This window comes from Dromiciops gliroides, chromosome 3 (assembly GCF_019393635.1).
Source record: "Dromiciops gliroides isolate mDroGli1 chromosome 3, mDroGli1.pri, whole genome shotgun sequence".
NCBI classification, from domain to species: domain Eukaryota; kingdom Metazoa; phylum Chordata; class Mammalia; order Microbiotheria; family Microbiotheriidae; genus Dromiciops; species Dromiciops gliroides.
Window position 1 is genome coordinate 457,396,745 of NC_057863.1, and position 15,071 is coordinate 457,411,815.

At 34.5% G+C, this 15,071-nt stretch overlaps 1 protein-coding gene across 1 annotated transcript in view; it reads left to right on the top strand.

The window, feature by feature from the left end:
• LY75 (lymphocyte antigen 75) overlaps nucleotides 1–15,071 on the top strand; it is a 139,777-nt gene that overhangs the window by 85,141 nt on the left and 39,565 nt on the right. Inside the window, exons 17-21 of the mRNA XM_043994952.1 lie at nucleotides 4,110–4,145; nucleotides 4,532–4,707; nucleotides 8,232–8,299; nucleotides 8,631–8,707; nucleotides 9,253–9,392. Coding sequence (XP_043850887.1) covers nucleotides 4,110–4,145; nucleotides 4,532–4,707; nucleotides 8,232–8,299; nucleotides 8,631–8,707; nucleotides 9,253–9,392 — 497 coding nt within the window. The remainder of the gene's footprint in view (nucleotides 1–4,109; nucleotides 4,146–4,531; nucleotides 4,708–8,231; nucleotides 8,300–8,630; nucleotides 8,708–9,252; nucleotides 9,393–15,071) is intronic.

A 15,071-nucleotide genomic window follows, 5' to 3' on the forward strand; every position in this document is an offset into this window, starting at 1 on the left:
ACACAATTATACTCAAAAAAAAAAAAGGAGAGGAAAAAAGCACCCTACCAAATTACTTTTATGAAATAAATCTAGTCCTAATATATAAAACATGTAAGGAGAACTCTAGACCAATATCATTAATGAATATCAATTTAAAATTTTTTAATCCTGTCAGACAGATTATAATGATAAATTCAAGAAATCATTATTACAACTTGAATTTATAGCAGGGTTTCAAGGAGGGTTCAAAATTAGGGAGGAAATCAGCATTATTATATTAAACAAAAACATCTAAAATGTGATTATTTCAATAAATACCGAAAAAGCCTTTGACAAAGAACAGCACTCTATTCTGAAAACTCTACAAGGGATATCTTTCTAACATTATAAAAAGTATCTATCTAATACCAAAAGTAGGCATCATATGTATTGGGAATATGCTAGAACCTTTCCCAATGAATATAAGAATAAAGAAAGGATTCCTCTCCCCTCACTTTTATTTAATGTAGTTCTGGAAATGCCAGCAATAACAATAAAAGAAGAGAAAGTAACTGAAAGCAGATGATTAAAGAGGAGGTAAAACTATCTCTGTTTACTGATAATATGAGATTTACTTCGAAAATCTAGGGAATCAGTAAAGTTGCAAACTACAAAATAAACCCTAAAAAATCAACAGTGTTTCAATACAATAACAAAATCTGAGAGGCAATAATAGAAAGCAACAGCCTATTCAAAAATTTCAAAATACACAAAGTATCTGGAGATCAGCTTTCCAAAGAACACAAAAGACTTGTCTAAATTTGATTAAATCAGTAAAGAACAACTTAAACAGCAAGAGGAATATTCAATGCCAATGACTAGACCTTGCCAATGTAATAAAAATGACAATACCAACAAAATTAATTTACACTTTTAATGCTGTACCAATCAAATTTTAAAAGTGATATTTTCCAGAACTTAATAAATAGTAACAAAATTAATTTGGAAAAATAACATATTTAGGATATCAAGGAAAGTTTTGTAAAAAGATAGGAATGAAACAGGAATAGAACTTTGAGACCTGAAACTATACATTTTAAAGTAGCGCTCATCAAAACCATCCAGTATTGCTTTTACAGTATAATACAGATCAGTGGAACAAATCAGACAAAGGAGAATCAGAAACAATGGGATTTAATGAACCAGTGTTCAATAAAATGGAAAATATATAGTATTTAGAAAAGAGATATTTGTTTTTAAAACTACTGGGAAAACTGGAAAGTAGTCTGGCAGAAATTAGGTTTAGACTAACACCTTATACAATATTCCACAATATGTATCAGGTACTGTGAAAAGTAGATCATATAACAATCACAGCTAGGGTTAAGAGACATATTTTTAACCAAACAACAGATAGAAACAATTACAGGAGATGATAGAGATAGCTTTGATTACATGAAACTGAAAAGTTTCTACACAAAACTACCTAGGATAAGAAGGGAAGGATTCTAATGAGAAAAATCTTTATAAAAATTACTCTGATAAAGGTTTGGTATTCAAGGTATTTCGATAGTTTAGATAGATATGATTATCTATAGCTAAATATGTGTGGACATGAATATCTAGATGTGTATATGTACACACACATATGCACGCACACACATAAACCAAAAGCCATTCCCCCATAGATAAGTGGCCAAAGAATATTAACAAATGTTTCTGAAAAGAATTGGTAACTACTTATAGCCATGTGAAATACTTCTCCAAATCATTAAAACAAGAGAAATGCAAATCAAAACAACCCTGAGATTTTACCTCATACCTTGCAAATTGTCAAGGATAACAAAAGATGGGAATAGTAAGTGTTCAGAGTAGTTATAGGAAGATAGGCACAATGTTGCATTGTGGTGGAACTGTGAATTAGTATAACTACTTTTGAGAGCAATTTGGAAACGTTTCCATGATTCCAAATTGCTCTCCAATGTAGTTGTACTGATTGTATTAATTCACTAAAATGCCCATATTCTTTGACCAAGAGATTCCATTGCAAGTGTTAAAACTCCCAAGGAAGCCATTGATAAAAAGAAAGACTCCATATACACCAAATATTCATAGCAACACTTTTTGTGATAGCAAAGAATTAGAAATAAAGCCAATGCCCGTTGATTGAGGAATGGCTAAACAAATTGTGTTATGTGAACATAATGGAATAACATTGTGCTGTAAGCAATTACAAATATGATTAATATAGAGAAGTGTGAAGTTCTACATGAACTGATACAAAGAGAAGTAAGCAGAGCCAACAAAATAATGTTTACACAACAATATAAATGGAAAGAATACCCTCCCCCAAATAAAAAATTAATGTTATAAAATTATAAAGAACAAGCATGGTTTGAAAAAAAGAGATAAAACACTCCAATTTCATCCCTTGCCAGAGATGAGAGGTTCACAAGAATCGTACATTGCACATTATTTTTTTCAGAATTTTTTGATGTATTGTTCAATTATACTGATTTTCTTTTCTTTTTTTCTCTTTAAAAAATACTCTGTTATGAAAGATATTTCTCTGACATGGGAGGAAGTAGTGATCCAGGGGCAGGGGGAACTATGGTGATATTAAAAAAAGACATCTTGATAAAAATTTATTTTTAATATAAAAAATGAAATAAGATAAGCCTGGAAATATAGCAAGCAGTTTGAAGTTGGTACGCAATAAGAAGTCACATTTCAAGAGTCCTCTAAAGAGAGCATGGTGGAGTTGATAGAGAATTGACCTTGGAGTCAGGAAGACTTGGATTTGTGTCATATGCTGACATATTGTCTGTGTGACCCAGAGCAAGTAATTTAACCTGTTATTGACTATAAGTTGCAGGGTAGGAGCTGATTTTCATTGGCAAAGGAAGTCCCTCACTGGGAGCTCCCTGTGCAATGAATTCACAGGTCTTATTTTGTAAGTCTCTTAAATGAGATCATTTACATTTATCAGGAGAGCATCTTAGCAGATTCCACTTGGTTACTCACAAGCTTACAGGTTCTTCTTTGAAAATACTATAGAAATATCAATTTATTACATAGAATTAAACCATTCATGCGTCATTCTGGGGAAATCATAATTCTAATATTCAATAATTATCATGGAAGTTAGTGCAATTAGATAATTTCCTTGCATGAAGACCTTAGCTTTACTAATTTGTAACAGTGACTCACCTTGAACAATAAGGAAAGATGAGTGGGATAATTAGGAGGGAGAGAGAGGGAGAGGGAGGGGAAGAGGGAGGGAGGGAAAGAAAGAGACAGAGGGAAGGAGGGAGAGAAACAGGGAGGAAGGGAGAGAGAGGGAGGAGGAGAGACAGAGAGAGGGAGAGACAGAGGGAGGAAGAAAGAGGGAGGGGAGAGAAGTGAAGAGGGAGGGAGGGAGAGAGAGAGAGAGAGAGAGAGAGAGAGAGAGAGAGAGATCACCAGAGATCACATGGTCAAATCATGAGCACTCTGGTAATCAAAATGCCACCAAGTGAAATAGAAGCAATCGATTGCCTTCTATTCTCAAATGCAAACAAACAAAAAGTGGTACAAATTGAGAAGTTTTCTGAGCAAACAATTGCACATACCTTTAACTTTGGGCAAAGTTGAAATAGCATCTCTACCTTGTCTGAGACCTTCTCAGTTCCTGTGGGTTTGGCACCTCTATGGAAATCATTCCCAGCCCTGTTTATTCAGACTTAGCCTTTCCTCTGAGCTTTATTACTGCTTCACTAAATGCCTATTAAACATTTCCAATCATGTGTCCCAGACACATCTCAAATTCAGTACAACCAATACAGAAGCTTTCATTACTCCTCACTGCCTCTCATAGATGATAAATTCTTGATACTGACACAAGGTCTTCCACATTTTTGTATCAATCTGCCTTCCGAAATTCTTCCTTCAGTCTATATTCCAGACAAACTAGGCCATTCTCAACTCACTAATAAGATTAAATTCCTAGGTCATATTAAGTCAATTTTCTTCCAGTCCTAACCTGAAATGAAGGGGTTTAACCAAAAGTGGAATAATCCCAGGGATCCCTTTTGACTCACTTTTAAGACCCTAATTATGGCATGTTAATCACAAACTTGTACTAAAAGTAGCTTTTCTTTGTTGTACAGGATACACTCCAAAGACACCAGAGTGGTTCAACCCTGGTAAGTGGAGGAAAATACCATGCTTTTTTTTTTTTTACCTTACAAGTAAAATATCTTTTTTTTTTAATATTTTAAAATATAAGGTAATGTATTTTTACCTTACAGGTAAAGTATCATTATTATGCCAAATCCAGCCATAGATATATTAACTCTTTCTTAGCCACATTTCATCTCTGTGAACTTGGGCAAGTCACTTGACTTCTCTAAACCTCAGTTTCGTTTTTATAAAATGAAGGGAGTACAAATCGATCTCTAAGATGCCTACCAGCTTTATTTACATCAAAGGATTTCACAAAATTCTATAATCTTCTCAAATGTATGAATTCCTTATTTTTTTAATTCTTGATTATTCATTCATTCATGATTTTTTTCCCCTTTACTTTTAGATCAGGCTGGAATTCACGGACCTCCAGTTGTTGTTGAAGGCAGTGAATATTGGTTTGTTCCTGATACTCACTTGAACTATGATGAAGCAGCCTTGTATTGTGCAAGTAATCAAAGCTCCCTTGCTTCTCTGAAGTCACTCACAGCACTAAATGCCCTCCGAGACAAAATTGCAAATGTAAGGATACACAACATATATATTTTTCTTATTTTAAATACGATAATAGCTAACACTCATTAAGCACCTATTACTTGCCAAGCACTGTACTAAGTGTTTTACAAATATTATTTCATTTGATCCTCACACAACCCTGCAAGGAAGGTACTTTTATTATCCTCATTTTATAGATGAGGAAACTGAGGCATACAGTGATTAAGTGACTTGCCCAGGGTTACAGATCTAGTAAATGTTTACAATCAAATTTAAACATTGGTCTTCCTGACTCCAGGCCTGGCATTTACTATACCACCTGTCTGCCAAATATAACCTATAAATGTTAGGGGATAGTTTCTCTAGCTTCAAGTTCCCCTAAAGTGCGGCTAGGTGGCGCAGTGGTAAAGCACTCACCCTGGAGTTAGGAGGACCTGAGTTCAAATGTCACCTCAGAGAGGCCCTGGGCAAAGCACTTAACCTCAATTGCCTTAAACATCCAGGACCATCTTCACTTGACCTGATGTATATCCACTCTACTGGACACAGATGACTCTGGAGAAGAAATTGAGGTTGGTGACCTTGCACAGTCCTACCTCACTTAAATCCAATTCACTGCAAGTCATGACATCACCCAAAGTCATGGTCTTCATTCAGAATGAAGGAAAAACAAGTTCCCATAACAACTTCAAATTTTATTGTTCCCATGACCTTTTTACTCCAATATCAACTAATTTGCCAGACCCCAAAAAATGAAATTCAAGAAGAGTCATATTGCATTGCTCAGTGCTCACAATTATGGTTAAGTATGAATAGACAGGATAATGAAGACTATAAAATATCAGTAGTGCCCCTAGGCCACTTCTTATTCCTATATGCTATTATAGTGGTTAAAAAAAAAAGATTTTCTGTCCCAAACAGAAATTGTTATTTTTATATTAAAAACCAACTTTAAGATGTAGCTTTTTTTTTTTGGTGGGGCAATGGGGGTTAAGTGACTTGCCCAAGGTCACACAGCTAGTAAGTGTCAAGTGTCTGAGGCTGGATTTGAACTCAGAAATTCCTGAATCCAGGGCCGGTGCTTTATCTACTGTGCCACCTAGCTGCCCCCTAAGATGTAGCTTTTATGAGAAATTTAGGTAAACTAACTTAATTTAATTACTTTATCAAGATGATTATGGAAAAAAGAAAAGAACCTATGTGTTCTAAAATGTTTATAGCAGTTCTCTTTGTGGTGGCAAAAAAAAAACTGGAAATTGCAAGGATGCCCATCAATTGGGGAATGGCTGAACAAGTTGTGGTATATGATCGTGGTGGAATACTACTGTGCTATAAGAAATGATGAGCTCAATGGTCTTAGAAAAACATTGAAATACTTGCATGAAATAATGAAGAATAAAATGAGCAGAATCAAGACATTGTATATAGTAACAGCAATATTGTGCTAAGAATGACTTTGAGCAAATAAGTTATTATGAATATTATAAATAACCAAACTAAGTATAAGCGACATATGAATAAAAATACTATCTGCATCCAGAGAAAGAACTGATAAATAGAAGTATGTATAGAATAATTTTACATGTATATACCTATTTGTGTCTCATGATGGCTATCTCTAGGGTGGGGAGAGGGAAGAAAAACATTTACACAATAACTTTTTTGTATATTTAAAATGAATAGCAAGTCATACATAGTAGACCTGTAGTTTCATGTACAGTCATATTTTTTTATTATACTATGTTATGGAAATGCTTGTTTTATTTCATAAATTTAAAATAAAATAAATTTTTTAAAAAGATGTAACCCAGATTTCTGATTAGAAATTAAGCCAAAGTCTTAGAACTCAGAAGCAATGCTGAATGTTGTTTTTAAATTTCAGGCAATTAACCAATAAGTAACTGATTGATTTTTTTTTTAATTTAAGTTTTTCAAAACTTGCTAAACTCTATCCTTTAGTTTGGTCCATTCAGATTTTTTTCATATCTATAGATAATTAAATGTTTTGTGAAGTCTTGAGGAAACAATTTCTATTGAATTAAAAAAAATTTTTTATTCTGATAGATTTTTTTTTTTTAGTGAGGCAATGGGGGTTAAGTGACTTGCCCAGGGTCACACAGCTAGTATGTGTTAAGTGTCTGAGGCTGGATTTGAACTCGGGTACTCCTGACTCCAGGGCCAGTACTCTATCCACTGCACCAACTAGCTGCTCCCCCCCCACCCCCGGTAGATCATTTAAAAACAGTTATGCTTGATTTTGCCAGTAATTCAGAATATTATTTGTTTTATAACTTTTAGATCTCATCAAAATGATGTGATTTATATGACTGAGATTATCTTTTTTTTTTGGTTTTTATTTTTTTATTAGAATTTTATTTTCCAAATTATATGTAAAAGCAAATTTTAACATCAATTTTTAAAAAACCTTTGTGCTCCAACTCCTCTTCCTCCCTCCCTTCCCACCCCCACCCCAAGAACTCAAACAATTCAATATAAATTATACATGAGTAGTCATGCAAAACAATTCTACATTAGCTAGATGAGAGAAAACAGATAAATACAAAACTTCAGATTAAGGAATTGTCAAAAAAAGAAATGTGTTTCAGTCTGTTTTCAGATATCATCAGTTCTTTCTCTGTAGATTGACTACAATTCTCATAAGTTCTTCAGAGTTATATTGGATCATTGCCTTACTGAAAATAACCATGTGCTCCCCAGCAGATCATCTTACACTAATGCTATTATTTTGTATAGAGCACATTTCTCTCTGCTTCAGTTCATGTGGGTCTTTCCAGGTTTTTCTGATAGCATCCTGTTCATCATAATTTTTATATAGTACCTTGAACTTGACAGAGAATTTTCTTCACAATAGCCCAACAGAGTAGGTACCATACGTTTTGACATTGTAGTCAATCATCTTAACTATTTCCCTCCATCCCATTCCCTTCCAATGATATTTACTCTATTGTCTATCTTATTTTACCCTATTCCTCCTCAAAAGTGTTTTGCTACTGACTGCCCCTTCCCCCACTCTACCCTCCCTTCATTCACCCTTCCCTCCTTATCCTTTTCCCCTCCTACTTTCCTGTAGGGTTAATAGTTAATAGTGTGTTATTCCCTCCTTGAGCCCACTCTGATGAGGTTAAGGCCTTTGAGCTAATTCTGTTTTCTAAATTTTTCTCTAATGAATTTTCATAAACAATTTAAATTCATAGGTTATTTTAAAGTAGACAGCATTTTCTGTGTCTTGGAAAAATAAAACCCTCAAATATCCTTAATATATAATAATTCTGTTAAGTCTAAATATTACTATGAAATTTACCCTTTTCAATGTAATACATAATCATCCTAAGTAAGACACTAATATTAAAGAACAGGACAAAGGATACTTCTTGATGTGTTTCCAGGGGTTTTTTCCCCCACTGCAAGAAAATTGCATTAAAGGGGTAAATTTCATCTCATGACCATTACTGATTATTTCTTTGTTGTAACTTTACAACTGGTGGTAGCTGATACAATCATATAGCAACCCCTATATTCTTTTTTCTAAGCTATCTAGTGATCAACAGAAGTGGTGGATTAAAACTCTTGATCACATAAGAAATTATCATGATATGAGGTATGTAACACTTGCTTTTTAAAATCCCTTTATGAAAATTAGTGTTAGTTATTGACTGTAATATGATAGTTTTGAGCACTTAAAATAAAATGCTACTAAATGAGCTGCATGGCTATAAATTCTCTCCATCCCCCGAAAAAGAAAAAAACTCATATTGTCCAAGATGGCCCACGACCTCTTTCCAACATGTTGTCTTCAAAGTAGTTCATATGTAATTTTATCACTAACATGTTGAATTTTAAAATTAAAATCAGTGATAGTAGAAAATAGTGGGTGTTTTAGGCAAAAGTTACATGGGGAAATGGGTGATCTATCTGCCTTTTTCTTTAAGCTTTCATGCATGGCATCGTTTTCCTATGATTTATGAAAAGGAGTGCTGGTACATCTCTTCCAAGAATTGGTTTAGAGGTAAAGTTGATTCTGAATCCTTAAATGTTTAGTATACAATAATAAACTGGATAAGTTCATTATGAATCACTTAAGTTTATCTTCTTATCAATTATGTAGCTTGTATATCTGACTGATGATATGAGATTCCTTAGTCTAAGCTACCACTAAAAATATAAATATTTTGCTGTGAACAGTTTGGCTTGTTTTGCTATACTGATGTGATTATTTGGAAATAAAATATGTGACTTAGTTTCACAGCTGCCTTGATGGTCAGAATTAAAAATAAAATAAGCCAATCATTCCAAAATAAATCTCCATTTCTCTTCACACACCCCGCCCCCCAATTATATTGGTGGAATATCTCTAAACAATTACTGATGTGATAACTAGTGATTTAGAGGTAACAGCAGAGAAGGGTAGGAATCAATGCAGAAGTATGGGTATATGCCCACCCACTGAGACAGGAATGAATTAAATAAGACCAATCTTTTCCTATTGATTTTTTTGTTAAGTGTACTGAATGGGAAATGCATGCAGCTGCAAGTTTACCTCTTATTCCTTAGACTTACACAAGCCCGCTGACTGCAGAATCAAACTTCCTTTCATATGTGAAAAAAATAACATATCTTCATTAGAGAAATATACTCCACAATCGGCATCTAAAGTCCAGTGTTCTGGGGATTGGATTTCATTTAAGGACAAGGTAAGAGGAAAACTGTTACTTTATAACCCTAACCATGTACTGCTTTCAGGACATTAGCAAGAACCTTTTTTGAATGGAGCAGGCAAATAAATGCCTTGGAAGAACTACTAGATAATTAAAAACACCACCTGTACTTCATCAGTAGAAATTGTGGGCAATTTCTAATTTAAATAAAATTTAATTTTAAAAAAATGTAAATTTAAAATTTAAAATTTAATTTAAATAAAAAGAATAGGTACTCTGGGAGGGCTGGTGAGAATGAGTTGCTAATGTTCAGCAAATTATTCCTTCCTTTCTCTTATTAGTTTAAAAAAAAATCTTTAACTCAAGTGAGTTGGCCAATGGAAATGAGTAGGTTGAATGACTAGGATAGAATTCCTAAGTAAACATGAAGCTGTCTCTATCTTTGGCTCACAGTCATTTGCTTATAAACTATCCCTTCAGCCTGTTTACCGAATTCTTGGTGATCAAGAAAAAAATTATTCAAATTTATATAATGTCGAGAGTGCATTGCAACTGAATACCAAGAGCATCCATAGCAAAAATCTATCCTTTGTTGGCTCTTGCTTTTTTAGAGACTAGTAAATTGAAGGTTAAGGAAGCCATTTTTAAAAAAATCTCTTTTCCAAAGGGATACATTTAAAAACAAGAGGGTGGCCTCAGCATGCTTGTGAAAATTCAAGAAAAGCAAATTCATAGCAAAATGCATTAGGAAGCAGTTGGATTACAGAGTGTTAAAAAGTATGTTAAGCAATTAAAACCTAAGGGTATTGAATTTGTATATCTCAAATGATATAGCAGGAAGGACTTAAAAATGTATATATTCAGTGTATACCTATCTATTTAAAAATTTTTTTACTATTTCATATAAGGGCCCTAGCCTATGTTTGAGGGTGGCATATTGACCAATATGTAGCACATTGTCAGACATGAAGAAAGTAATAAATATTGACTGACCAGTATGTTGTCTGAAGAGAGAAAACTTGCTAACTTTCTGGACTGCATTTTGTTGTATTGATACAAATATTTTTATTTTTAAATGGATAAATAATAAACAGCAGGTTCCTATGTTTTCTATACTTCTCAATCAGTTCTATGACCTTAAAAATATAATCAACTGCCCAAAAAAAGCCCATCTGTACAAACCTACCTGTTGCATCTTCGTGTTTTCATAAAGGACCCCCTCTCTACATAGACCATTATCAAAGATTTTCTAGAGATGGGAAAGAAGACATTTGGGTCAGTCTTCTTGTCCACCCCTTTGTGATAGTATCATCTATGCTCTTTCCCATTATTTTTTCATGTTTTTCTCTTTGAGATTTTTTTAAATTGATCCCTGAGTGCCTTGGGCACAGATTCTTTTCTCTTTTCTTTCTTTTTTTTTTTTTTTTGCGGGGCAATGAGGGTTAAGTGACTTGCCCAGGGTCACACAGCTAGTCTTTTTTTTTTTTAATGTGTATTTTGGAAAGCAGTTCTATCTGACCAATTTCATCTTAAGTGACATATTTGGTACTGAGTTGGTGGAAACCAGTTCTAGTGGTTCCGCTCTTATTAGCAGTGAAAATGGGTTACTCTAAGAATGACAACAGATCTATTCTATTCTATTTGTTGTCATCCCAGGTTAATCTATGAATGCTCTAGAGATGGATGTTTTGGGAGGCAGTATAGTATATTGGAAAGAGTTCTGAACTTGGGTTTAGGAAGGATGTAGGAGGAAGGGTTTGGAACCTGACACTAACAATTACTAGCTTATTGATTGATTTGTATATCAAAGAGATTATTTTCTGGCAAAGGTAGTTTCTGAATCCTTGGGGGCCTCCTTATTTTTTCAGTTTGGGGAGCAGTGTAACCATAATTAAACTTCTCTAAGCAATTATGATCAGATAAATGGTTTTACTTTTATAAAGTAAAGACAGAGTTTCTTTTCAGAATCAAAAGTTTAGTTAAATAGGCCTGGGCTGAAGATGCCATCATTTTATGGAGGGTCTCCCTATCCTTATCTTTTTTTCTAACTTGATAGTACTTTGACTTAAATCCTTATCAGTTGGTAAACTAATTGCATATAAAGAGCTAATTCTCAAATGAAGTTGTAATTAGTTGTTTCCTGTCCATCAAAGCATAGGCAATTTCTTTCTTTCTTTTTCTTTAATGGTGTTTGTTTACTACACTTAGTGCTTTAATAATCCCCCTTCTTGAAAAAAGAATTCATGTAATTCTTGGGAAGCTTCTGAATAGTCTACAAATTTTGGACTTCTTTCATTTCGTGATGTCAAACCAAATATTCCAACATCAGTTTTATTCTGTGCCAACTCTCAATTTGAAATCACTATCAAGGTATGTTTGGGAGGACCTCGTGAAATTCTTAATGGGATTTCTCCAATTTTCATCCTCTACAATGGATGTCGGTACATAAGCTACAATTACCTTTTTGAAAGTCTACTTGTACATTTTATTGTCGCTATGACTTAAAATCATTGGATCATAGGATTTGGAAAGCATTGGAAGGGGTCTTAGATATTTTCTAGTCCAAGCAAAGATTTTATATATGAGTAAACAGTCTCATAAAGTTAAAATTACTTGCCTTGGGTCACATTGGTAATAAGCAGCAGAGCCAGGATTCACACCAACATCTCTGACTCTAAAGCTTGTGCTTTTATTAGTTAATCAACAAACATTTCTTAAGCTCCCATTACATGCCAGGCTCTCTCTCCTTTATACCAGATGGCCATGTTCTGTGAAATTATGTTTCTTGTCACTTTTGGATACATGATGGATTGGCTATGCTGCCAACTCCTTTATTTATGATTTTAAGGGGAATCTATGAACACTTCTTCCACTTGGCTACAGTTCCTGTCTTCTGGTTTCATTCACTAGGGATATCTATGTATAAGTTTCACATTACCCATTGAAGACCAAAAGTGCTTGTAGACAGTCTAAGAAGTGTATGGTTTTTATTATTCTCATATATCTACCATCATTGCATCAGAAAGCCATGTGGTGCCATTTTGTTATTTTGTTTGTTTCATAGGTCACTGTGGCCAAAAAATAATAATCACCTGGTGGCCAAACTTTTGATGATTTTTGTTGGTCAGTCATTTCTGTCATGTCTGTCTCTTCATGATCCCATTTGGGTTTTTCTTGACAAAGATACTGGAGTGGTTTGCCATTTCCTTTTCTAGCACATTTTATAGATGAGAAACTGAGACAAACAGTATCAAGTGACTTGCCCAGCATCTCCCAGTATCTGAGGACAAATATAACTTTGGACCCAGAACTCTATCCACTCTACCACCTAACTGACTTTTGATGATTACTTACCCTTGCAAACTAAAGAGTGGTGAAAAGAAACATGCTAGACATGAACAGACTATTGTTACTGGCAACTTACACAGGAGAAGTCATGTAAAATACATTGTCAAGGACATATATGGCTAAAAAAGGAATTATAGCCGTTGTAACAAGATGAGAGACTATAGATGGACAGCCTGAGTAGGGCTTAGGGACCAGTGAGATATTAAGAGTCAGAGGAAGACCAACAATGACTTGAGTGGATCCTCTAGGGAAGATTTGTGGAAAATATGGATAAGAAATGGATAGGGTAGAAAAAAGCATTAGGATTGTCTGAGCTATATCAATACATTACTGCTAGATGGGTTCTTGAAAACATTCCTCTTTCAAAGAATTCCTTGCCCAGACAATCCAATCCAAATTTAAGTAAAAGTTTTTATAATTTGGCACACAGAGGTATGGCCAGGAGAAGAAATCTCACTTCAACTCCCAGGTTTATGGCATGTTCCTTAATCAGACAGCACTTACAGGTATGGCTGGGAAAAGAAGAGTAACTTCAACCCGCAGGGAGGTTTAATCAGACAGCCATAGAGATATGGCTGGGAGAAGAAGCCTAACTTCAACTTCCTGAACAAAAGAGAAAATGACAATTTTATAGAGGCAAGAAGGGGGTGGGGATAGAGAGCTAAGACTGAAAAATTACAGCAATTTGAAAATGATGTTAGCTATTTGGATATATGAATAATAAAAACTCCACATTTCTAACTTGAGATTCTACCTGGTCCTAATCACATAGCAAACATGAATGGCTCCCAACTAAGCTCATGTTGTAAATTCAAGGAGCCCAGCTTTCTGGGTGGCTGTTTTATTACCTGTTTGACCAACCACTATCTGGTTAATTAACTACTTTGCTTTTCCAAGGAAAGAGTAATCTCTAACTGATCCCAACAAGCTGATCAACCGTATTTCTCCATGGTCATAATGTCCCCCTCAAGGCCAGAGCATCCCTAACCGGACCCAGGCCCACCAGGCTGCTACTACAAATAGAAGGAGTATCTACAGCAGTGGAACTCCTTATACAGGCCATCAAATCTAACCAATATTTGTTAAATATCTACTTGCCCCAGATTGCAATTCATTTTTGATTAAAAGAGATACTTTATGCTTGAGAAAATATAGTATGTCATTGAATGCAAAAATGTAGGACCTCACTAACAATTAAGGAAATGCTAATTAAATCAATTTTAAGATTCATTATATAACTGTTAAACTATTAAAAATAATAAAAATGAATATAGAATGTTGCACTAACATACACACACACACACACACACACACACACACACAAACACACACTGTATCCATTGACATTAATTCTGGCTCAGGTTCTATACCCCAAGGAAATGATTGAAAAGAGAAGGAAAAATAATCAGCTCAAAGATCTTCTGAACAGTTTTATGTGCATGTGTTCTCTCATTAGATAGTTGGGTTTTTTAGTTGGATCTATGAGTTCATTGGTATATAGGACAGTAGGAGCTTGCTCTGCCCTTGTATATCAGAAACTGTTCACCATGCTCTACAGTCTTAGAGAAGGGACTGGGGTACTGAGAGATTAAGTGACTTTCTGAGAATTTCACAGCTACTTTGCATCAGAGATAAGACTTGAATACAGGGCTTCCTGACTCTGAGGCCACTTCTAGACATGATGCTAAGAAACTCCTCAATTTGTGTACTAAGAGACAGAGATGGATCCATAATCTCATCAATTCTTAAATTACTTCAGATAACAGAGGTTACAGCCCATTCAGGCATGCCCAGACTATGTAGTTTACAGCCATATTTTCACAATTGGGTATCTGTCCAATTTGTTAACATTCTTCCTTGCTTTTCTCCTGAAATCAAGAGATTATACATCTGTCATACAGTTCCTTGATGACATACTTTACTCCTGTTCCCCTGTGGAGATTCTTATTAGTTATATGTTGTATCCTGTTCACACTCACCAATTGTGTAGCACCCATCTTTAATTCTTCAAAGGTAGATTTCACTGCCATAAAACAAAACTATGAAAATGTATTTAAAAAGACCTTTGTCATTGAAAACTTGGAGAGCATGTGTCTCTTTCTCTCTGTGCATGTGTGTGTATATACACACATACATATAGAGATATATGTATATTTTAAAAATAGATTTAGAAATAACCCATAATGAAGTGGGGAAGCAAAACCTGTGGCCTATCAATATGATAAAATGCAATAAAATTATTAAAACAAGAAGTGTAGTTTATAACTCTCTATTTTTTGGTTAAGATGTATTTGAAACTCCAAGGGAAAAGTAGGGTTAGAAGCTATGGTTTTATTGTCAGAGAGAATTCCTGGCATGAAAACTCCA